Source organism: Bos taurus, chromosome 2 (genome assembly GCF_002263795.3).
Source record: "Bos taurus isolate L1 Dominette 01449 registration number 42190680 breed Hereford chromosome 2, ARS-UCD2.0, whole genome shotgun sequence".
NCBI lineage: Eukaryota > Metazoa > Chordata > Mammalia > Artiodactyla > Bovidae > Bos > Bos taurus.
Window position 1 is genome coordinate 15,633,985 of NC_037329.1, and position 23,988 is coordinate 15,657,972.

General features: G+C 38.1%; 1 protein-coding gene across 5 annotated transcripts in view; it reads right to left on the reverse strand.

Annotated features, from left to right (window-relative positions):
* Positions 1 to 5,667: 5,667 nt before the first annotated feature.
* UBE2E3 (ubiquitin conjugating enzyme E2 E3) overlaps positions 5,668 to 23,988 on the reverse strand; it is a 92,323-nt gene continuing 74,002 nt past the window's right edge. For 4 of the 5 annotated variants that reach the window (XM_059875259.1, XM_059875251.1, XM_024975703.2 and 1 more), the window contains 3 exons: positions 12,523 to 12,655; positions 8,296 to 8,443; positions 5,815 to 6,453 (listed from right to left, as the gene is read on the reverse strand). In XM_059875259.1, the coding sequence (XP_059731242.1) occupies positions 6,356 to 6,453; positions 8,296 to 8,443; positions 12,523 to 12,655 (379 nt within the window). In that variant the 3' untranslated portion in view covers positions 5,815 to 6,355. 5 annotated transcript variants of the gene reach the window in all.

The following is a 23,988-nucleotide window of genomic DNA, read 5'->3' on the forward strand; positions in this document are numbered from 1 at the left end:
TCAGCTCTTGGCTGACATTTTTGGCTAAGCCTTCTCTGATAACCCTTTTACAACTGGCCTACACCCTCCCCTTTCTCCCTCATGGCACACATTGCCTGCTTTACTTTTTGACATAGCACTTACCATCATAAATATATTATGTAATACAAGGGCTTCGCAGGTGGCACTAGTGGTAAAGAACCTGCTTGTTAATGCAGGAGACATGAGATGTGGATTCCATCCCTGGGTTGGGAAGATCCCCTGAAGAAGGAAATAGCAACTCACTACAGTATTCTTGCTTAGAGAATCCCATGGACAGAGGAGCCTGTCAGCCCACAGGGTCCCTAAGAGTTGAACACGACTTAATTGACTTAGCACATATTATATACATACAACACTCCCACGCAAAAAAACCTGTTTGTCACCTTGAACTGGAAAGTAAACAACCTACAATAGGGATTTTCATGTGCTTTGTTCAATGCTAATCCTAAGCACTGAAACCAATGTTGGCCAGAATACACGACCACTAACTTACTGAGTGAAATGAACCTGATCCCTGATTTGTAGGGGCTCATGATCAAGTAAAAGGTAACTAACAAACAAATAAAATGTGTGTCATTAAAAAAAATTACAGAAGAAAAAAAGCTGTCCCACATGACTCAAAATGACCTTTACCATTTGGGGGTTGTGTAGCCAGGGAAAAGAGTTTAGCAGTGGGCTAACACGCTCCTAAAAAATAATGTAAGAATCAAGCAAGGGGTGCCACTAATACCCCTGCAACTCCCCGTATCCCTCATAATTACTCTTCTTCATCACTACATAGCGTGAAATGCTCGTACACTGACTTGCTATAAGCATGCCTGTCTCAGTCTTAGAGAATCTCTAACATTCCTCACACACTTGCCCCTTCAGTATCAGGACTTCCCTCGGTGATCAACAGTGCTCAGTAACCTGTTTCTCCCTGGGTTCATTCTCCACTCTGGGTGTGAGATGGGCCTGGAGTGGTAAGCAGACAACATACCTGAATTTGCTCAGCCGACTTACGAAATACTCACGTTGTAAGAAACTGGAATTAACTTCTGGAATCAAGGGATCTTTTACCCAGTCCACACACAGGGCAATAAACGTAGGGCAATCAAGAAAAAAAGTGACTCATTTGATTCTTTATCCTATTCTATTCCTCTTTTCTCACAAAGATAGAAATGGGAAAGAAAAACAAAACGAAAAGATTTGGATAATATTTCAATGACTGACTTTCAACACTCTAGGACTGCCCCTCTCCATACTACTATAAGGGTACACTTGTTCCTTTTCCCTAAATTATTTCTCTTAAGAGAAATTTTTTCAAAAGTTACCATTTTCATTTTTCTTACTAGATTTCCGTAACAGAATTACTGTAAGCAGATACATATATTCCACTGTGTCCTTTGCCTTCTTACCAGTAAAAAGGAGCGGGAGAAATATACCAAATAAGATAGTAATGATAATGGGAAACGATGAACACTTTGTAGGGCAGAGAGCATTTTGGTATAATTAAGGACTTTGAAAATTACAAGATTAATTCATTCTCCACTTTAAACAAGTAGATACTAAGTAAGTTATGAAAATAACCCATTGCTACTTCTCACACTTCAAGTTAACAGGAATATCCAGTATCTACCAAGTATAAAGCACTGAATCAGCATGACAGGGAATTAAAGGCAACAGGACTGACATGCTTCACATGGATGGTCCCTGAACAACCTTACAGAGATTACACCCATGATATCATATGCATTCATTCAGTAAACATCTATCATGGTACAACAGATACTGGGCTGAGACACAGAGACAGGGACTACAGATATTATCCTCCAAAAGCTCACTATCGAGAAATATACAAGGTGTTAAACTGAATATAACAACAAAACGCATACTAGAGATATTGGGTATTCAGAGTAGTTTGAAAAAGAGTAATTATTTTCAAAGCATCAAATAGTATTAAGAACGTTTAACATCATATAGATTAGATAAAACTTACCAAATTATTACACTAATATGTTCATAGCTAAATCAGCTGAGACATTTGTTTTAATTTCTTGTTCAGTAGAAAATGAATACACGTTAACAAAGATATGTTCTCCTCTGCTAAGAGGGAAAATCTATTTGGACAGAAAAAGGATAAACTATTTAAGGATGTATTCATCTCTGCATGTATTACAGTGCCTGAAAGGACCTTCAATAAGCAAACTTAATTTGCAGAATAAACTTGCAATGGAGGCCAGTTGGTATATAGCATAACCACCCCCCGCCCACCCACCCCATCCAAAGGAAAAGAAAGAAAATGAGAAACAGACTGACGGACTAAAGTTACACAACAGTAAAATGGAAAGGTTTCATCAGAAGAGCTGAACTTCAGAAAAACTTCTGCAAAGGTTTCATCAGAAGAGCTGAACTTGAGAAAAACTTCAGGGAACTGGATTTGGGGGAAAACTTGTTTTTTATGTTCTGTGTTAAAAAGACCTGAATAATTAACTGGCTTTAGCCTCATTGGACTTCAGCAAGATAACCTATAGATGTAAACTGAATTTATATTTCTCTAAATGTACTCATCAGTAGAATCTAGGTTCATTCTGTCTGACAAGGTTTTAACGCCACTTAATCACTGTTGGCAACACAGTTTATAAACCAGTCCCCCAAATTCATTTCATAACCACTTTGAAAGGACTATCATTCCACTGTGTAGAAACACCCCATTACACACTGGAGCAGTACATTTAAATCAGAGAATAACTTGACCCCCCAGAAGTTAACAAACTAGTTACCAAAAACTGATGTTTCAAAAAACACCTGCCTATTAAAATTATGAATTATTTTCTATTATTTGGGCATTACTTGAAAAACTTGGTAATTTAGATAGGAAGCAATGGGTTTATTCATATATTCTATTTATCTAAAGAAATACTGAAACACAAGAGGATAATTATTGTAGAATCATTATCTCAGCCTCTTCAAATAACTTGCAATAGTTTTATGAAAATAATGCTTCAAATCATGCCATAATTCTATCAAAGACCATAACGTAAAAGTCAATGAAAATGTGTACGGGATTAACTTGACTACAATCTTGGTTAACAGGTGAAGCCACACGCAGGACTGAAACTGGCTCGAACTTTACTATATAATCATTTTTGTATTGTTACAAGAATATACTTGGGCAAGTAGTGGACTGACTCCAAGTACACAACACCTCATGGTTCTTGTTAGAAAGAGTAATGTACACACAAGGCCAAGTCAAACCTCTAAATTTTATCCCCATGATACCTGATTAAATTAAAAAAAGAGAGACAGTGTCTAGACAACTAATACATCTTATTATTTTGAAAAGGCTCATCATTAAATGATAAAATTTATCAATACAAATTTTTTCATGTGGCGATGTGATGGCATAGGTAAATAAATTTAAAATATCATCACTTATCTCATTTTCCAAATTAAAAAACGGAAACCAGTGATATTGAAAGTATTCTTATGACAAATATCTAAGAAGATAAATAAACGTACCTCATATTCACTGGAATCAATTAATAAAGCGCTATTTTGTAAGGTTCCATTTGAGACTAAAATAGAAGATTAAAATAAGGATTGACTAAAATGCAAAACTGTACTCACAGATTACCTTTCAGAAGTTGTCAATTAATCTATGTATACCTGCTTTTACATATAAACATATATATTCAATATTAACTGTAACACTATGAACAAAAACACTTAAGCCTACTGGTGAAGAATGGGGATTGTACCTCCATTCACATCATGCTGGCTGTTTAATCTGCAGCAAGTATTTAACCTGTTCATCTATTGGTTTTATTCTGTCAACTGAGGATCATCAAAGCACCTCTCTCTGAAAGCTTTTTGGGGTGATACTGAACGAGATGAGGCACCTCAGTGACTAAACGGAGCCCGGCATGTGCTGCACAGGCAGGCCCTGAGGGCACAGAGTGAAGATGAGGACACTCCAGGCTCAGCAGGGTATATGGTGCCAGGGCTGCTCTTGCATACTACTACATTTGAACCTGGAACTTGTAAAACTTGCTCTTAATGAATGAGGGAAAAAACCTAGTTTCACCTCCAGAGCAAAGTTTTATGAGGAAAAAAAAAAATCCCCTATTTGTAGTATACATGGATGGACACCTATGTAACTGGGAAGTGGATCAGAAATAGAAAAGATTTTTACAAATTTAGAATTTTAAGGAATCCAAGTGATGACTTATTTTTCAGTCCACTTGAAACTGTGGCCTGTTCCCTGCAAAAGAAAGCAGAACACGCGTAACAAAATTTTATAAGATTAGAATGACTGAGTTTAAAGACTAAGAGAGAACAGGGAAATAATTAAATTAACTTGTATTTTACAAAAAAAAATTGAAAGGCCACAAAGGTAGTTCGTGGAAGAGCCACAAATATTTTTATGTCACCAATTCTTTCCACTCTGTCCCAGGTGAGTACTGGACAAAACCTGCAAGTAAGCAGGTTGATGGTAGTAAACAGGCTCATAGCAAATGAAGGAAGTTCAAGAATCGCATCCCCCAAATATCCTGATATTCAGTATGATGAACACTTTTCTGGCATCGAGAGTTTATTAATCTAGGGTACAGAACGTACAATGGTGGAAGTGGGTAAAAACTACTTTCTACCCTTCACCTACATAGAAATCCTCAAGAGCTTACATAAAAAATCCCCATTCTCATCACACTGACTTGACTCCAGTTCATATTATTAGTTACTGCTTTTAATATTCAAGGCTCAGAGGTTTTCACGGGCCTAAGCCTGTTTGGTGTACTTTTGTAACGAGGAGTTATTTGGAGAGTAGGGGTGTTAAGTGAAAGCGTGATTTTATTTTACGCTGGTTTAAGACTTCTACTGACAAGTATTCTAGCAGGAGTCCATCATTCTTTGTAAGGCTATGTACAATTCGAAATGCTTTGCTTTATTATCTTGGAGCAACGTACTTCTATGCTAAGAGTTTCATTCTACACATTTTAAGATGGTACTCTATTTCCAACTTTTGGACTGGATAAGACATATCCCCATATTCCACAAACCTGCAGCATGACCAGGGAATTACCTTAATAACTATCCCAGCCAGAGGAAAACATTTATACTCTGCTGACCAATCTAAATATTGAAAAGTAAATTAACTCCTGTAAGAAATCTAGTATTTAATAATTATAACTAGAAAGAAGAAATCCATATAACCTGTAAACCCTTAAAATTCTCTATTTTTTCAACTGAGAATTAATGCTACATCTGCACACTAATCTGGAATACTATTCTACCTTCAGGATAGACGAAAGTTTGTGTTCAACCAGCTATCTCTGCTTGGCAAGTGCCATAATAAGTATGATAATATACACCAAAAAACACCATGAAAACTCAGGAACAGGATAAGTTAAAAAAAAAAAAAAATGCATGAAAGACACAGAAGGGATACCGGATTAAAGTTATTTGACAATATTGCCCAATGGTGGACAGAAATCACCATTTTGGATATCAAATCTTTTAAGCCAGGATTTTATGTTATTTTGATGTCACATCATCAAAGTAGAGCTTTATGTGTTTTTGAGACCAATGGTTAAAAATGTATTTCTGTATATTTAAGCTCATGTATTCTCTCATTAGGACTTAGAGGACAAAAACTCTACACATTTATAAGATTTGAAATGTTTTCCATTTAATAAATGATTTATTTGTACTAGTCCTTCGTAGTCAATCTTCATATTCACATTTTTATTTCAACAACAATCATCTCAGACACGCCTTCTAACAAAACTGACTTAAAATATTACGACAGGAAACTATGCCTTCAGGAGCATGTTTATTGTGTTTGAGATGATACATCAGGTGCTCTCTGAGCTACAAAGGGTAAAAGGAAATCCTCTCGTTACAAACTGACAAAGGTAAAAGGTAAAACATTTTTCACAACAGCATGAACCACATACTCAGAAATAGATCTGGGTTTAATACAAATGACATAATTCCTAATCATCTACGGCTACTTTTATAACTTCATACAGATAATGAATTAGGCTAAAATGCACTATAATATTTGGTAGACTTCAGGACCAGTATCCTTAGTACATCACAAAATACATTTTGATATCCCAAAGAAGCAAGACTTGCAAGTAGGCGTTTTAAACAGAACTAATCTACAGCTACAAAGTTCTACTCTTGATAGCATTTACCTTTTTGGGGAGTCTCCCAGTCTCCAAAGGATAAAAGCAGAGAGTAGAATCAGTATAACATATACACAGAAGTCCGTATTGTAAAGGCTATAAAGATCTGCAGCACAGTGGGAAGATGCCTTCTGCTCCTTCACACTGCATACAAATTATGTGAATTATGTTGCGTATCGCTTGGTCCACTGTCTGGCTATCCTGTCATGTTCTGCTCTGTTGGTCAAATACTGAGTGGCTATGCTTCCAACCAGAGGATCCGCTGGAAAAGTGGAAAGAACATTAGAAGATATTATACAGTGTCTTAACGATTCAGTTCTAGCAGTTTGGAACTGAAATGTTGATTTTTCAGCAGCATCTTGATATATAATGGCTAATTTCTCAAAAAGAAAAATGCTTAAAGTAACATAATCATCTTTATATTTTAATATTCAAATTAGAAAAGCCTCTTTAAAAATAAAGTTAATAATAAAGCTTTTAAAATGTGTGATTTTTTTAAAAAATGTGTGCATCTTTAATATATAAAAACTATTTTTCACCCTTAGCATTTTACTGAAAAGTAAGTGTGCCAGTATTTGTCTTCCTATGGATACTTAAAAATTAATTTTTCCAAATGCAGATCCTATGATGCAAGGCTTTTCAGAATGAAATACTTCTTTTATTCTGTACAATAATATGATTTAAATCATCATCCTTACCTCCATTTGAAAACTTACTTGCCATTTTGTTTTAAATAATATTCTGAGCGGGAAACTGAATCTGAGACGTAAATTTTATTTTGAGCTTGTTTTTCAAGAAGGTCCACTATGTAGATGTGGTACAAAATTTGAAGCATATCAATCAACAGCCAGTAAAATGTAAAAAAGCTCTCTTCCTTCCTGCCTCCAACTATTTAGAAGTTTCTCTTCCTGGCAAATGATTTATAGCATCTCTACCCAGAGACATTATATGTATTTATAAGCATTTAGAATATTATCATTTTGCCTATTTTTCAGTGCTGTGCTTTTTTAGCTTAATGTATCTTCGAGAGTTTTCTCCATTAATTCACACAGAGCTACCTCTTTAAGCTACATCCTCTGCTAATGGCCATGAAGGTTGTTTACAATCTTTTGCTTTAATAAATGATGCCACAATGAATATCCTTCTACATATCCCTATACTATCTCTCTCTCTCTCTATGGTACATATGCAACTGCTGGGTCTAAAATAACAGTAATAGCCTTTGGTGGTTGATTAAATATTTAGGAAAAAATAAGTCTATTTGTTTACAAGATATCACATGCGAAATCCCACACTTATACATTACTTTTTCAAGTCAGCTACCCACATGAAAGATCGTGTGTGGCAGTTAAGCATTTCTTAAAAGTTACACACTAATGACTTTATCCCTGAATTTTAATAATCATAATCTAGTCTAACTCTCTCATCACTTATCATTTTAATATCCACTATTACCACATCTAATAAAGCTAACCATAATCCAAAAAGGATGAAAGGGAGAACAAGGAGCCCTTCATTGCTGAGCAGCTGACTGCATGCAAGCACATGACAGCAGGGAAGGAGCAAGAGGAGATGCTGTCAGAAACACTCACATCAGAAGGGGTCTGCACAACTCCATAATTCAGAAAATAGGGAGTTCATCAATGACAGGGAGAAAATAATTACAGGGTAGTAAGCCATTAACAACGGCTTCCCTTGTAGCTCAGTAGGTAAAGAATCTGCCTGCAGTGCAGGAGACCTGGGTTCGATCCCTGGGTTGGGAAGATCCCCTGGAGAAGGAAATGGCGACCCACTCCAGTATCCTTGCCTGGAAAGTCTCATGGACAGGGGAACCTGGTGGGCTGCGGTCCATGGGGTCACAAAGAGTCGGGCACGACTGAGTGACTAACACTTACTTACACCATTAACAAACTAAAGAAGTTATTGTGAAACTTTTGGTCTATTCTATTTGAAATGGCATTGATAAGCTTCTCAAAAAGTGTTTTTTGCTGATCTTTCTACCAATAGCATTTACTTCTTAAATTCACCTTAGGCCTTAAGCTAACTGAGAAAAATGCACTGATTTTTGGAACCTCACTGAATGTGTTAATAAAAATCTACTTACCAGGGTTGCAGTCTGTCAAAAGAGAACAAATTGACAGCAAAACCTTTGAAATAGTCAAAGCAGGACTCCAGTTGTCTTTAAGGATGTCCAGGCAGATGACTCCCTGACTATTGATGTTGCAGTGATAGATTCTGGTGCGGAAAGTAACCTAAGGGCAGCGACATTAAAAACAGATAAGCTTTATTACCAACCAAAACTCTCACTAGCAAAAATGAAGTGGAACATGTTACAGATCATAGCAAATAGCATATAACTGAAGAGCTAATCAAACACTAGTTTTTGTAATAGCAAAATTAAATTATTTTCTTTAATTCAGTTGCAGGAAGTTTTGTTTTTATCCAGTATAGCAGGAACTACATTGCTTTTAAAACAAAGCGAGGTGCAGAACTGTTTAAATAAATGATACAGTAATTCAATATATGTATGTGCAGGCATGTACACACACACCCCTGTTTAAAAATAGGAAATGAGGGAGAAAAGAAACGTTTTGGTGCCAAAAGTGAGAGAAAGTAGTGACGAATTTTTTAAACATAAAACTAAAGTTACATTAGTAAAAAAAAGGCCATCAACTCATCACTAATCTTTTGCCATGTGTCAAAAAGTACTGCAGAAGGTTGGTGAAATCACCAGTGTTTCTATTTCTCAGACTTTAATTTCCCCAAATGGCTCACTGTCTTGTTAGAATAAGACAGTCAAACAAAACAAGTAAGGTCTTAAACTACTGAATAAAGGAAAACCATTATATCCTTGAAACGTGTGGAAAAGAAGAGAATAACTCATAGAAACAATAGTGGCAAATTTCAAAACAATCACAAATTCAGTGGTTAATTCTTAATTTAGAACTGCAAAATAGAAAAGAGAGTTCCCGAACCCTTGGAACTGGTAATCTCCCAAGTGGAGTCTGGGAAGAAAATGGGTACAGCCCTCAAATGTGTATTTCTGATAAGGATGCATAATTAAAAACAAGAAAGCAACCACTGGCGTAGTGGGGAAGGAGGAGGAAAAGACTACAGTAGTACCCATTTTATCTACACTTTTACCCTCCACAGTTCCAGTTTTAGACCCCTCAGATCAACTGGGATCCAGAGACATTAAATGCAAAAGTTCAGAAATGAACAATTTAGAAGTTTTAAACTGTGCTGTTCTGAGTAGCATGATGAAGTCTTGTACTGTCCTGCCCTGCCTGGGTGTTCAGCACAATCCTGCCAGTCACAGGCTACTAAGTAGCATCCTGGTTATCAGCTCAACTGCTGCAGTACTGCAGTGCTTGCGTTCAAGTCACCCTTACTTTACTTCATAATTGCCCCAAAGCTCAAGAGCAGTGATGCTGGCAATTCAGATCTGGAAAGAGAAGCCATGAAGTTCTTGTGTTGAGTGAAAAGATGAAAGTTTTCAATGTAACAAGGGCAGGAAAACAAATTCTACTCTGAGGTTGCTAAGATCTATGGTAAGAATGAGACTTTTATCCATGAAATTCCAAAAAAAAAAAAAGGCAGGGGAGGAGCGGGGGGAACTGGTGCTAGTTTTGCTGTTGTACCTCAAGCCTCAAAAGCTACAGCCACAAGTGCTTAGTTACAATGGGAAAGGCATTCAATGTGTACAAGATATTTTGAGAGGGACCACAATCTTGTAACATTTATTATAGTACATTGCTATAGGTATTTATGCATGGGAAAAAAACAGCATTGTATAGAGTCTGGTATTATCTGTGATTTCAGGCATCCATTGAGGGTCTTGGAATTCTGCTTCTGAGGATAAGAAAAACTACTGTATATAATTCTAGAACTGTTCTAACACAGTACATACTAGTTACGCAGAACTCCTAAAATGTGGCTGGTAAGAAATAAGATGGGCTAAAAGTATAAAATACACACTAGATTTCAAAGACTCAATACCAGACAGAGAATGCAAAATAGGGCGTTCATGATAATTCTACTGATTACATATTGAAATGACAGTATTTTTGGACATGCTGGATTAAGTAAAATGTTATTAAAGTCAATTCCACTATTTCTATCAAAAATGACACATGTAGCCTGCATTATATTTCTACCGGCTCTGCTCTAGAATATGGGAATAACGTATGTTCATATCATTGACAGCTGACTACTCAATAGAGAGCTTACAAAACATGATTAATATTTTGAATACTTTCAGCTTTTAAACAATGAACAGAAAAGAATTAAATTTCTATTATTCTTCAAGAAGAACAACACCTTATCTGAACTTCAAAAATAAGCAGAACTGTAGAGAAGCAATTATACCTAAACCAAGATAACAGCAGAAGTTTTATTCTTTTTCACTTGTCCAACTATAGATCTGAAGAATGCTTCAAAACACTATATAAGATATCTTAGGGAAGAGGAAGGAATCAACATTAAAGGGCTAAAAAATAAAAATATTGAGACTTTAACAAAAAAAATTAACGTGCTAAGTTAATAAACACTGAATTAACCAAAACAATGATGACAAATCATATATATGTAACTATGATAGTCCATGGAGAAGGCAATGGCACCCCACTCCAGTATTTTTGCCTGGAAAATCCCATGGATGGAGGAGCCTGTCCTCTGCAGACCCTGGGGACGTGAAGAGTCGGACACACTGAGCAACTTCACTTTCACTTTTCACTTTCATGCATTGGAGATGGAAATGGCAACCCACTCCAGTGTTCTTGCCTGGAGAATCCCAGGGACGGGGGAGCCTGGTGGGCTGCCGTCTATGGGGTCGCACAGAGTCGGACACGACTGAAGCGACTTAGCAGCAGCATGATAGTCCATTTCTATTTTCATTAATAGATGCTAAGAAAAATGTGTTTTCCTTTAACAAATTATCCCTCATGTATAAAAACAATTTCATAAAAACTAAATATTGTAAATTTTTTTCTGCTAGTTTTTCTACCATGTTAAAACCAATTTCCAATATGAAAAATGAGGCAAATAGAAATAAGCATTACTACAGATACAGTCATGAGCTATTTTGCTAAAGTTTTGCTTTCCTGTATCATACAGGAAACTTAAGGACTTAAGGCAAACTAAATACTTAATGATATGCTGGAATTTAATATGTGTCATTCTGAGTATGAATACAATCTTCAGTTTTATTAACATGAGGGTTTTGTCACTGTCTTTGACTGATTACCAAGAGATACTAGACATACTGGAGAACATTAAATAAAACAATTAGTTAAAAATCTTAGATGCTGATGGGACCACTTAGGAAAGCTCTCAAAAACTGACAGCTATAGTTGTGAGCAAATACCTGTAGGTGATAAGGAACCCTGGTATCTGCAATTTGAGGTAAATACCACTAGATGGAACTGTTGTTACCTTATTCAGTGAGGGAATAAAAAAAATTATTTTTACACACACACATAACAGGCAGGCATGTGAGCACAGGCTCTAAATCGTTACACATATTTTAAATAATGGAAGCAATGTAAGGAACTACATTGAAAAGAAAAACATTTCATGAAAGCTGGCTTAACATTTCTCTACAACATCTTACTGCCTTCTCCACTTATAAGTCTAACTACAGCATCATTAGACTCACACTTAATACTGATGCTAAAAAATGCTGGCTTGACCATTTTACAGGGAGAAGTCAGAAGAAGAAACTAGTCAAGTAACTGCTATGTTTAAGACTTTAAAAATAATTGTCAGTCATTACAAGACACAACTGAACCCTTTTCGCTGTTATCCACATAATTCATACTTAGCCTCTCTCATTCTCTCATAATTCTCACTCAGCCTCTCTCTTTCTCATTAATGCATCATACTTACAGTGGGCACAAAATAAATATATTAAATAGTATTAGTTCCCTCTTCTTTGTTATAGGTTTCTAGTTTTTGCTTATCTATAAAGATAGGGTATTCAGCAAAAAATTCAAGATACCTAACTCTTATTTCCCAAAGCTGTCAAATTTACCTTTTATCCCAACAGGTTTCTTAAGTAAGGTTCATATGATATTTTCTCTCATACCATAATTTATTTGCTTATTGATATGCAAAGTGGCATACCTTTATTTACATTTAACACACTCTCCACTGATTGTATACAAAGCTATTTGTAAAACAGAAGTCAATTACCACCACATTTTAAAAATCATTGGTTAGAAGAGTTTCCACATAATCCATGAAAAACAGTAACTTCATCCACACATTAACTCTTATGATAACTGATTCTGGAAAAGAGTAAGTATTAAAGAATGCAATTCTAGGTTCTTACCTTTGGTGGCTTAAATGGATAATCGGATGAAAATGTGATATCCAGAAAAAACACACCACCTTCATATACAGAACCTGGTGGACCAAGTATAGTCGATCTCCATTCATAAATGTTATCTCCTTTAGGCCCAGCACTATTCAAAAGAAATTAAAAATCAATGTGTGTATCTGTGATCTATGAATATTAGCATCTTAAACCAGTTAAGTATCAAAGGTAAATTAGCAACCTAGAACAGTACGAGATAAATGTAAAAGAAATAAGCCTCAACCAACTTGTGCAGGGATGTGTGAATAAACACATTTGCAAATAGTTCTAACTTACAGAAAAATCACAAGAACGAAGAAACTTTATCCAGAATTCCACTTTGCTCATTTGCTTTAGTCAACTCCTTTTCTCTTTCTCCACCCCCTTCTAAATTACACGCACACACATGCACACACACACAAGGGCTTTTTTTTCTAAGCCATCTGAGAGAAGGTCAATGTATCAGTCCTTTCAGAATATTTATTCTCAAATAAATATTTCAGTATCATTTCCTAAAACAATGTAATACAACTGCAATATAGCTACAACTTCAATAAAAGTAACATCTGTACAATACCTACAATCTGCAAAATAATGTCAACTGACCCAATTATGCCTTACAAAAACCCTCAATTCTCATCCAGATACAGGATCCCAGTCTTGAGATCGACCATCTATGTCCAGTGTCTTTAGTCTCCTTTAACATAGAGCCTTTCAGCCTTCCTTTGCCTACGACAATATTGAGCATTTTTGAAGAACACAGTTCTTATTTTAATAGAATGCTCATCACTATGAACTTGTCTGGTGTTTCCTTACGATTATATGCAGGCAGTACATTCCTGGCTAGAAGAGAACGTAACTGATGCCGAGTTCTTCCCAGGGTGTCATATCCAGAGGCACACTGGTGATGGTAATGTTCATTATCCAGATCAAGTACTACGAGACTGCAACCAAGAGGCAGTCTTTGGAAACTCAGCCTGTGTGCTCAGTTGCTTCAGGCATGTCCGACTCTGTGACCCCATGGACCACAGCCTGCAAGGCTCCTCTGTTCATGGGATTTTTCCCAGCAAGAATACTGGAGTGGATTGCCATGCTCTCCTCTAGGCAATCTTTCTGACCCAGGGATCGAACTCGAGTCTCCTGTGTCTCCTGCATTGCAGGTGGATTCTTTACCGCTTGAAACAACAGAAGGGAAGCTTAAGACTGTGCAAATATACCACTCTTCATCAGCACTTCTATCCTAGATTTAACATCAACTTGTGATTCCTGGCTAAAGTGAACTTTACTATGATAGTGATAAAATCATAATTTTCCAAGGTCAGCATTTCCTTCACATCTGTGCTTGAACCCTCTCTTCTCCTATCTGTATGAACATGTGTATTATTTTGGTGAGGTCTCATGGATTCTTGGAGAAGGCAATGGCACCCCACTCCAGTACTCTTGCCTCGAAAATCCCATGGACGGAGGAGCCTGGTAGGTTCCATGGGGTCACGAAGAGTTGGACACGACTGAGCGACTTCACTTTCACTTTTCACTTTCATGCATTGGAGAAGGAAATGGCAACCCACTCCAGTGTTCTTGCCTGGAGAATCCCAGGGACGGGGGAGCCTAGTGGGCTGCAGGCTATGGGGCTGCACAGAGTCGGACATGACTGAAGCGACTTAGCAGCAGCAGCAGCATGGATTCTTATCTGTTTTCCTAACGATTTACAATTCTTACTGCATTTAATTATTTTGATGCTCAAATTATCCCAGAATTGGCCAATGGGAACATCTTCAAAATGACCCTTGTATCCTTATCATAGGCCACCATCATTTTGGGGGAAGCATTTTCTTACTTTTTAGCATTACAGTATGTTCCAGGCTCCCATCCTTGGAATCTGCTACTTCTTCAAGGAGCCCTGGTTCCCTTTAGTGCGAATGTATCTCAAGGTCTGAGTGCTAGGTGGTGCTAAATCCCAAGTACATTACACTGTGTTCAACACCATCATTTCATTTATAAACTACAATGACAGATAAATAAAATCTAAACTCACAGTACTTTTCAAATTTACCTTACAGACTTCTGTTTTGCTCTAACCTTATAGACTAACTTAACTTTCTGCCCTAAAGTAGATATAATGTTTTTCTTCTTTTAGCGATTGTCAGTTTAGAAATAATCCGCATGTTTGATTTAAAATAAGTGCAAACCAACAATGATAAAGCAATGACATTAGGACTTTTAAACATACATTAAATGATCTGACCATATCTTAATTCAGAAAAACATACACTATAGACTGTAAACATTAAGCAAGCAATGCTATCAATAATCACTGAAAACAGTTCATACAGAAAGAGTGGAGAAAATGTGATGGTACAATCAAAATGTTTATAGTATGTTTCAAAAACCTATTTTTAAGGTAGATATACATTAACTATAAAATCTTACTATTATGGCCTATTTTATGGCCAAAAAAGATGTCCTTTTCACTATAGGGACTGGAATGCAAAAGTACGAAGTCAAGAAACACCTGGGGTAACAAGCAACTTTGGCCTTGGAATATAGAATGAAGCAGGGCAAAGACTAATAGAGTTTTGCCCAGGAAATGCACTGGTCATAGCAAACACCCTCTTCCAACAACACAAGAGAAGATTCTAAACATGGACATCACCAAATGGTCAACACCGAAATCAGACTGATTATATTCTTTGCAGCCAAAGATGGAGAAGCTCTATACAGTCAGCAAAAACAAGACCAGGAGCTGACTGTGGCTCAGATCATGAGCTCCTTATTGCCAAATTCAGACTTCAATTGAAGAAAGTAGGGAAAACCACTAGACCATTCAGGTATGACCTAAATCAAATCCCTTATGATTATACAGTGGAAGTGAGAAATAGATTTAAGGGACTAGAAATGATAGATAGAGTGCCTGATGAACTATGGATGGAGATTCGTGACACTGTACAGGAGACAGGGATCAAGACCATCCCCATGGAAAAGAAATGCAAAAACGCAAAATGGCTGTCTGGGGAGGCCTTACAAATAGCTGTGAAAAGAAGAGAAGTGAAAATCAAAGGAGAAAAGGAAAGATATAAGCATCTGAATGAAGAGTTCCAAAGAATAGCAGGGAGAGAAAAGTAACCCTTCCTCAGTGATCAATGCAAAGAAATAGAGGAAAACAATAGAATGGGAAAGACTACAGATCTCCTCAAGAAAATCAGAGATACCAAGGAAACATTTCATGCAAAGATGGGCTCGATAAAGGACAGAAATGGTATGGACCTAACAGAAGGAGAAGATATTAAGAAGAGGTGGCAAGAATACACTGAAGAACTGTACAAAAAAGATCTTCACGACCAAGATAATCATGATGGTGTGATCACTCACCTAGAGCCAGACATCCTGGAATGGGAAGTCAAGTGGGCCTTAGAAAGCATCACTACGAACAAAGCTAGTGGAGGTGATGGAATTTCAGTTGAGCTATTTCAAATCCTGGAAGATGATACTGTGAAAGTGCTGCACTCAGTATGCCAGCAAATTTGGAAAACTCAGCAGTGGCCACAGGACTGGAAAAGGTCAGTTTTCATTTCAATCCCAAAGAAAGGCAAGGCCAAAGAATGCTCAAACTACTGCACTCATCTCACATGCTAGTAAAGTAATGCTCAAAATTCTCCAAGCCAGGCTTCAGCAATACGTGAACTGTGACTTCCAGATGTTCAAGCTGGTTTTAGAAAAGGCAGAGGAACCAGAGATCAAATTGCCAACATCCGCTGGATCATCGAAATAGCAAGAGAGTTCCAGACAAACATCTATTTCTGTTTTACTGACTATGCCAACGCCTTCACTGCATGGATCACAATAAACTGAGGAAAATTCTGAAAGAAATGGGAATATCAGACCACCTGACGTGCCTCTTGAGAAACCTATATGCAGGTCAGGAAGTAACAGTTACAACTGGACATGGAACAACAGACTGGTTCCAAATAAGAAAAAGAGTATGTTAAGGCTGTATATTGTCACCCTGCTTATTTAACTTATATGCAGAGTACATCATGAGAAACGCTGGGCTGGAAGAAGTACAAGCTGGAATCAAGATTGCTGGGAGAAATATCAATAACCTCAGATATGCAGATGACACCACACTTATGGCAGAAAGTGAAGAGGAACTAAAAACCTCTTGATGAAAGTGAAAGAGGAGAGTGAGAAAGTTGGCTTAAAGCTCAACATTCAGAAAACGAAGATCATGGTATCTGGTCCCATCACTTCATGGGAAATAGATGGGGAAACAGTGTCAGACTTTATTTTTTTGGGCTCCAATATCACTACAGATGGTGACTGCAGCCATGAAATTAAAAGACGCTTACTCCTTGGAAGGAAAGTTATGACCAACCTAGATAGCATATTCAAAGGCAGAGACATTACTTTGCCAACAAAGGTCTGTCTAGTCAAGGCTATGGTTTTTCCTGTGGTCATGTATGGATGTGAGAGTTGGACTGTGAAGAAGGCTGAGCGCCGAAGAATTGATGGTTTTGAACTGTGGTGTTGGAGAAGACTCTTGAGAGTCCCTTGGACTACAAGGAGATCCAACCAGTCCATTCTGAAGGAGATCAGCCCTGGGATTTCTTTGGAAGGAATGATGCTGGGGCTGAAACTCCAGTACTTTGGCCACCTCATGAGAAAAGTTGACTCTTTGGAGGGGACTCTGATGCTGGGAGGGATTGGGGGCAGGAGGAGAACGGGACGACAGAGGATGAGATGGTTGGATGGCATCACTGACTCGATGGACGTGAGTCTGAGTGAACTCTGGGAGTTGGTGATGGACAGGGAGGCCTGGCGTGCTGCGGTTCATGGGGTTGCAAAGAGTCGGACACGACTGAGCGACTGATGGGATCTGATCTGATCTGAAGTACCAGTTTTGTTTATAAAAAGAAGACATTTTAACCTGATTCAATGACATTTCCTTTTCTAAGTTAATTTTTCCCTTGATGACTCAAAGTAATCATTATAAAACTATAGTGTGAGACTTTTACAGTGTAGCTGCTTTACTAAGCTGCTTCTAAACCATACAAGTTCTCCACACACTGACGACAACAATGACAGTGATAAAAGCAGCAGCTAAGGTTTACTTCACAAGAAGCCAAGCATTTTTCAAAGCACCTAGTACACATCTCACTGAATTCTCCTTACGAATCTATAAAACATACAATTATTATATCACTATTTTTTAGATGAGGAAACTAAAGTTCAGAGAGTTAAATAACTTTCCATATATCCCATAGCTATAAAACATTCTGATAGAATTTAGATGAAATCTGAATAAATCTCTATTGACTTCAATGGTTTTGCTATACATATATTTCTTCTTATAATTTCTGTGCTACTATGTGTAATTTAATCTTCAGTCAAATTTCCCAAATATTTGGGGAGCAATACAAGGAGAGCTATTCTCCAAAGAAACTGAATGAATATCCTGAGTGATACTCTTTGGTTTTTGGCAGAATTATGTTATGCTTGAGATGGCTGGGGATTACTATACTTTAGTGATTCACAGAATTTCAGCATGAAAAGGATCTGGTTGAAGCTCAACCCCTCCATTTACACTTGAAGAAACCAATTCACAGAAAGTAAGTCTTCCATCTCAAATCCTCTCTTCCAGGTGGTAGAAGAGCTGGGACTCCCACAGCAAATTCCTGGTTCTTAAGTTTGCTTTCTTCTCAGTTAGGCTATTTCTGCTACAAGACACTAAGGCTCTGGTTATGACAGCAGGATATGAAATGTGGTTTTCCCCACTGTATTGGTGGAGAAGAAAACAGCAACCCACTCCAGTGTTCTTGGCTAGAGAATCACATGCACAGAGGAGCCTGGTGGGCTGCCATCTATGGGGTCGCACAGAGTCGGACACGACTGAAGGGACTTAGCAGCAGCAGCCACTGTCTTGCATGGCTGTGTTCTAAGAACACCTAGCCTAAGGCACAGGACTTAAAGGAGATGTGGGTTCGATCCCTGGGTTTCGAAGATCCCCTGAAGAAGGAAATGGCAACCTACTCCAGTATTGCCCTGAGAACCTCATGGACAAAGGAGCCTGGTGGGCTACAGTCCATGAGGTCACAAAGAGTCAGATATGACTGAAGCAACTTAGCACAGCACAAGGTAAGTTAGGGCTAAAACTCAGCCCTTGTTGGCTGCCCTATCTGGAATAAGGGCCTCCTTTCCCTCTTCCTTTCTCACAAAGGTGCCACCTGCTAACCAAGATGTAGGTTAGCAGGGAGGTAGATGGAGTCGAGGGTAGGTGGCAGGGGCATGCTGGATATACGACTGACTTCAGTCTAATTCAACCACAACATTTTACAGGCTAGTAGCTGACTTGCCACTGAGGCGTCATAACTGAGTAGAAAAGGGGTGCTAAATGCTGGCAATCTCAAGACAGGTCCTAACGACACCTTTCCACTAGTTCTTAGTCTCTCTTTTCCAAAAAGAACAACACTCCAACAATTCTATACTCCATCCTGGATCATCAGTTTTTCCCTCTCTGGTGAATCATGCCCACAAGAATACTAAGATGCCATTTCCTCAATCTTTGAGCTAACCTTGATTCCTCTACTGCTTCCAGCTCTCATTTCAGTTACCTCTAACAGGCTCTTACCCCACCACGACCACCACCACCACCACCCCACTGCAACAGCTCTCACCCAAGGTCACCAGTGACCTCATCATGGCTCTAATTGCTCATTTCTCAATCTTCATCTTATAGACACAGTTAGTCACTTCTTCCTCCTTGATGTGCTTTCTCTGCTTCATTGTCCTTCCTGGTTTTCCTCCTAACTTTCTTGGCCCCTCCTTCTCAATCACTAAATGCCATTATCACTATGGCAATCACTATTGCCATTCCTTATCTCCCTAACTTCTAAATATTGCCAGTCCAGAGCTCAGTCCTTAAACTTCTTCTCCTTTCTACCTACATATACTCTTTTGTTGATCTGCTACTTTATGGTTTCCAATAGCAACAGTAAGCTCTGAACCCACCAATTTGTATCCCTATCCTACATTTCTATACTGATTTTCAGGGCTATAAATCAAAATGCCTACTAAACAGTCTTTATTTTGAAATCTAATGTTTTGAATCCAATAATTTTGAAAAGTTTAACATGCCCCAAATTGAATCCCTGATCCCGATTCCTCTTACAAGTTTCCCTACTTTGGCCGATGCTCAGGGCAAACGCCTAGACCTCACCCTTGACAGCACTCATCTCTGTCCCACATCTGTAAATTCCATTGATGCTATCTTCAAAACATACCTCAAATTCTACTACTTCTCCCGATCACCTCAACCCTGACTGAAAACACCAGCATCCATTGGCAGGGTAACTCCAGTAGCCTCCTTGTTTCCCTGTGGGACCCTAACCCCACCACGGTAGTCAATCAGCTCACGTAACTGTAGTCAAAACCCTCCCTGATAAGGCTTCCCTTCTTGTTCTGTGTTAAAGTTCTATGACCTAAAGGCACTGTATCATTTGCTGCTATCCTTTTTATCTGCTCCTCTTTTCCTTGTTCAGCTGGCTATACAACTCTTTCTTCAACATATAATGTACATATCCACCTTGGGGCCTCTGCAGCAGTGTCTCTCTGCCTGGAACACTCTTCCTCAAATATGCACATGGTTTGTGCTCCACCACCTTCTTAAGGTCTTGTTGACTCAAAAACCACCCCTCAGTGAGGCTTTTCTTGGCCGCTCTCATCTAAAATGTCACACACAATCTCCACACGTTTCATCCTTCTATTTTTCTCCATAGCATCAGTCTCTAACATGTATTTATCTATTCCTCTCACTTACTATTTATTGGTCTGTCTCCCACTAGAATATAAGCTCCATGAGGCTGCAAGATGTGAACCAGGCTCTTTAACTTTCAGTGGGCTGGGCTTTTTATGCCCTGAAAAGCAGATGTATTTTAATCATTCAAAGTGACTACAGTGTTATGCGATCTGCCCAAGCGGAGATGAAAGGGAGATCTTGGAGCATGTTTAATGGCAGGAGAAAGGGAAAGAAGAAAGTGAAAAAGGAACTTTTTCTTTATACAGGTATCCCCTACTTTTTAAAGATTCACTTTATGCAATTCTTATGCCACTTTATGCCTGCTCTTACGAAAGACCTGCCTGTTTTCATCAACCAAAAGAGACCTTAAGAGGATCTTTGCTTTTGCAAAAAAAGGTGAGAGGTGAAAATAGCGAACAGTCCTTCACTTGCATTTAACACGGAGGCGGTGCGTCCTGAGCAGTGAGGGCAGCACCAACAGCTGCCTCCCCCAGGAACTACACTCTTGAGTCTCAGCATCAAGCTTCCGTAGCTCTGATCTGTGAGTCTGTGGGGCATCTGTGCTTTATTTTGATTTATTTTGTGCATTGTGAGCAAGACATGTCCTAAGGTAACTGCTTCTTCACTTGACGTCATTTAGGCTTACCAAAGGTTTCCTAGGAGCACTCCACTTTCAGATAGTGGGGTAAACCTGAATTAATTTCGGAAGAAAAGGTTCATTTACTTAGTAATTTACTGATACAGCGAAAGTAAAATCCATTTCAGTTCTGAGTCGAATTATGCAAAATCATAGACAAAATTAACAGGAACTTTGTTTACTGAAATCTCACTATTTGCTAACACCAAAAAGAAAGATGAATTGTTAAATTCCATAATTAAGGACTTAAATTTGTTTAAATACTATTAAGAAAATGAGAAGTACTTTTATTTTATTGTTTTTCTCCTTTCCTCCCTTTAAATACCATGTTTCCCATAAGTTATTACATCTTCTACACAAAACAAACAAAAGTAAAAAGCAAGTGGAAAAGTTAAGCGTGACAAACTCGCACCTGGGAATTTTCTGTTACCAGCTGTTCTTATTGTTAACGACTGACATTATTTTAAACATTAGCAGCAGGAAAACTGATCTTAGCAAAATCCATTTTCTCATCGCTTGAGTATTAATTTAGCAATTACTGTTACTCAAGGGCCATAAACACTAGCCTTTCACAGAACTGGAGTGCCCCATAAGAAATTTCAAATGCTTAACAATAGATCCAATGTTATACATATCCCTTTTTAAAAAAATACAATTCTTTTATCCACATGGCTTTTTAATTCCATACTAAGCCAAATGCAAAGATCTGCACTAAAATCTATATGGTTTCTATCCCTATGGCCATCTAAAAATAAGCTGAATTAAATTCAAGGAGATAAGACTATCAACAATGACATAAGACGGACATAACTATGAAAACTAGTATAATGGTGAGCGTCCCATTCTAAACCATTAAACTGATAAATATACCTGCATGTAGTACACATTTAAAATTTTAAAATTACTAATACAAAGTTCTTACTTAAGCATGGGTTTAATTTTATGTCTACAAGAATGAAAGAACTTGAACTAAGACAAAGTGAAAGTGAGGTCGCTCAGTCGTGTCCTACTCTTCGCGACCCCATGGACTGCAGCCTACCAGGCTCCTCCGTCCATAGGATTTTCCAGGCAAGAGTACTGGAGTGGGGTGCCATTTCCTTCTCCAGGGGATCTTTCCAATCCAGGGATCAAACCCAGGTCTCCCGCATTGCAGGCAGATGCTTTACCATCTGAGCCACCAGGGAAGAGTGAACTAAGAAAACATGTTCATATAACCTGAATAGACCTATTTGAATAGACCTTATCTACCATGACTAAATTTTAAAACACTACATTGATACATCTATTATAAATACAAATAAAACCAAAGAAGAACTAAATAAATGGAAAATACTCTATGTTCATGGGTAAGAAAACTCAATACTGTCAAGATGTCAGTTCTTTCCATCTACAGATTCAGTGCAAACCATCAAAAAATCCCAGCACATTACTCTGTAGATATCAACAAACTGATCATAAAGTTTACATGAGACACAAAGACCCAGGAAAGCCAACACAGTATCAAAGGAGAATGAAGTCAGAGGACTGACACTATCCAACTTCAAGACTTACTATACAGCAACGGTAATCCAGACACTGGGGAACTGGCAAAAGAATAGACAAATGGATCAACTGGACAAAAACAGAAGCCAGAAAACACACCCACATAAAGTCGAGTGACCTTTGACAAAGGAATGAAGGTAATACAATGCAACAGAGATAGTTTTTTCAAAAAATGATGCTACGGACAACTCATCCATATGGTAAAAAAAATAAAATTTGGACACAAACCTTACACCCTTCACAAACATAAACTCAAAATGGATCACAGATCTAATATAAAATGTAAAGACATCATTAGGGAATTCTAAATTAAAACAAGATACCACTACACCTCGATATGAGTGGCCAAAATCCCAAACACTGACAACAACAAATACTGGCGAAGATGTGGCGCGACAGGAACTCTTATTAACTGCTGGTGGGATGCAAAATGGTACAGCCTCTTCAGAAGGCAGTTTGACCAATTTCTTACAAAACTAAGCATATACTCTTACCACACAATCCAGCAACTGTGCACCTTGGTACTTAATGAGCTGAAAACTTGTATCTATACAAAAACCTGCACACGGATGTTTAGAGCAGCTTTATTCATAATGGCCAAAACTTTGAGGCAACCAAGATCGCCTTTAGTCAGTGAAGGGATAAATAAATCAGTATTAATATATTCAGATGGTAAAACATTATTCAGTGTTCAAAAGAAGTAAGCTATCAAGTCATGAAAAAACACAGAGGAAACTTAAACGCATATTCTCAGTGGAAGAAGCCAATCTTCCACTCATACATGTTGTATGATTCCAAATATATGACATTCTGGAAAAAATCAAAACTATGGAGTTTGTAAGAAGATCAGTGGTGGGTAGGGTTTAATGGGAAGGATGGGATGAACAGGCAGAACACAGAGGACCTTTATTCTGTACTGACTGGGTGTGCACTCAGTCATGTCCGACACTTTGTGACCCCATGGACCCCAAGGACCCCCGCCAGGCTTCTCTGTCCATGGGATTTCCCAGGCAAGAACACTGGAACAGATTGCCATTTCCTTCTCTAGCGATCTTCCCAACCCAGGAATTGAACCCGAGTCTCCTGTGTTTCCTGCATGGGCAGGTGGGTTCTATAACACTACCGCCTCCAATACATGGTGAACCCATGTCATTGTACCTTCATCCAAACCCACAGTGAACCCAAGAGTGAACCCTAATGCAAACTAAAGACACTGAGTGATGACCAGGTGTCAAATGGAGGTTCATCAGTAACAAACGTATCAGTGTGTTACGAGATGGTGGTGAGGAAGCTGTGTATGTGGGGACAGCAGGTGTTATAGGAACTCTCCATACTTTCTACTCAATTTTGTTGTGAACCTAAAACTGCTCTAAAAATAAAGTTTATTGATTAAAAAAAATACAAATAAAGTTAAGAACAAGTAAACATTTCCATATTAAAGCAACTTAGTAACCATTTCTTTAACTGTTGG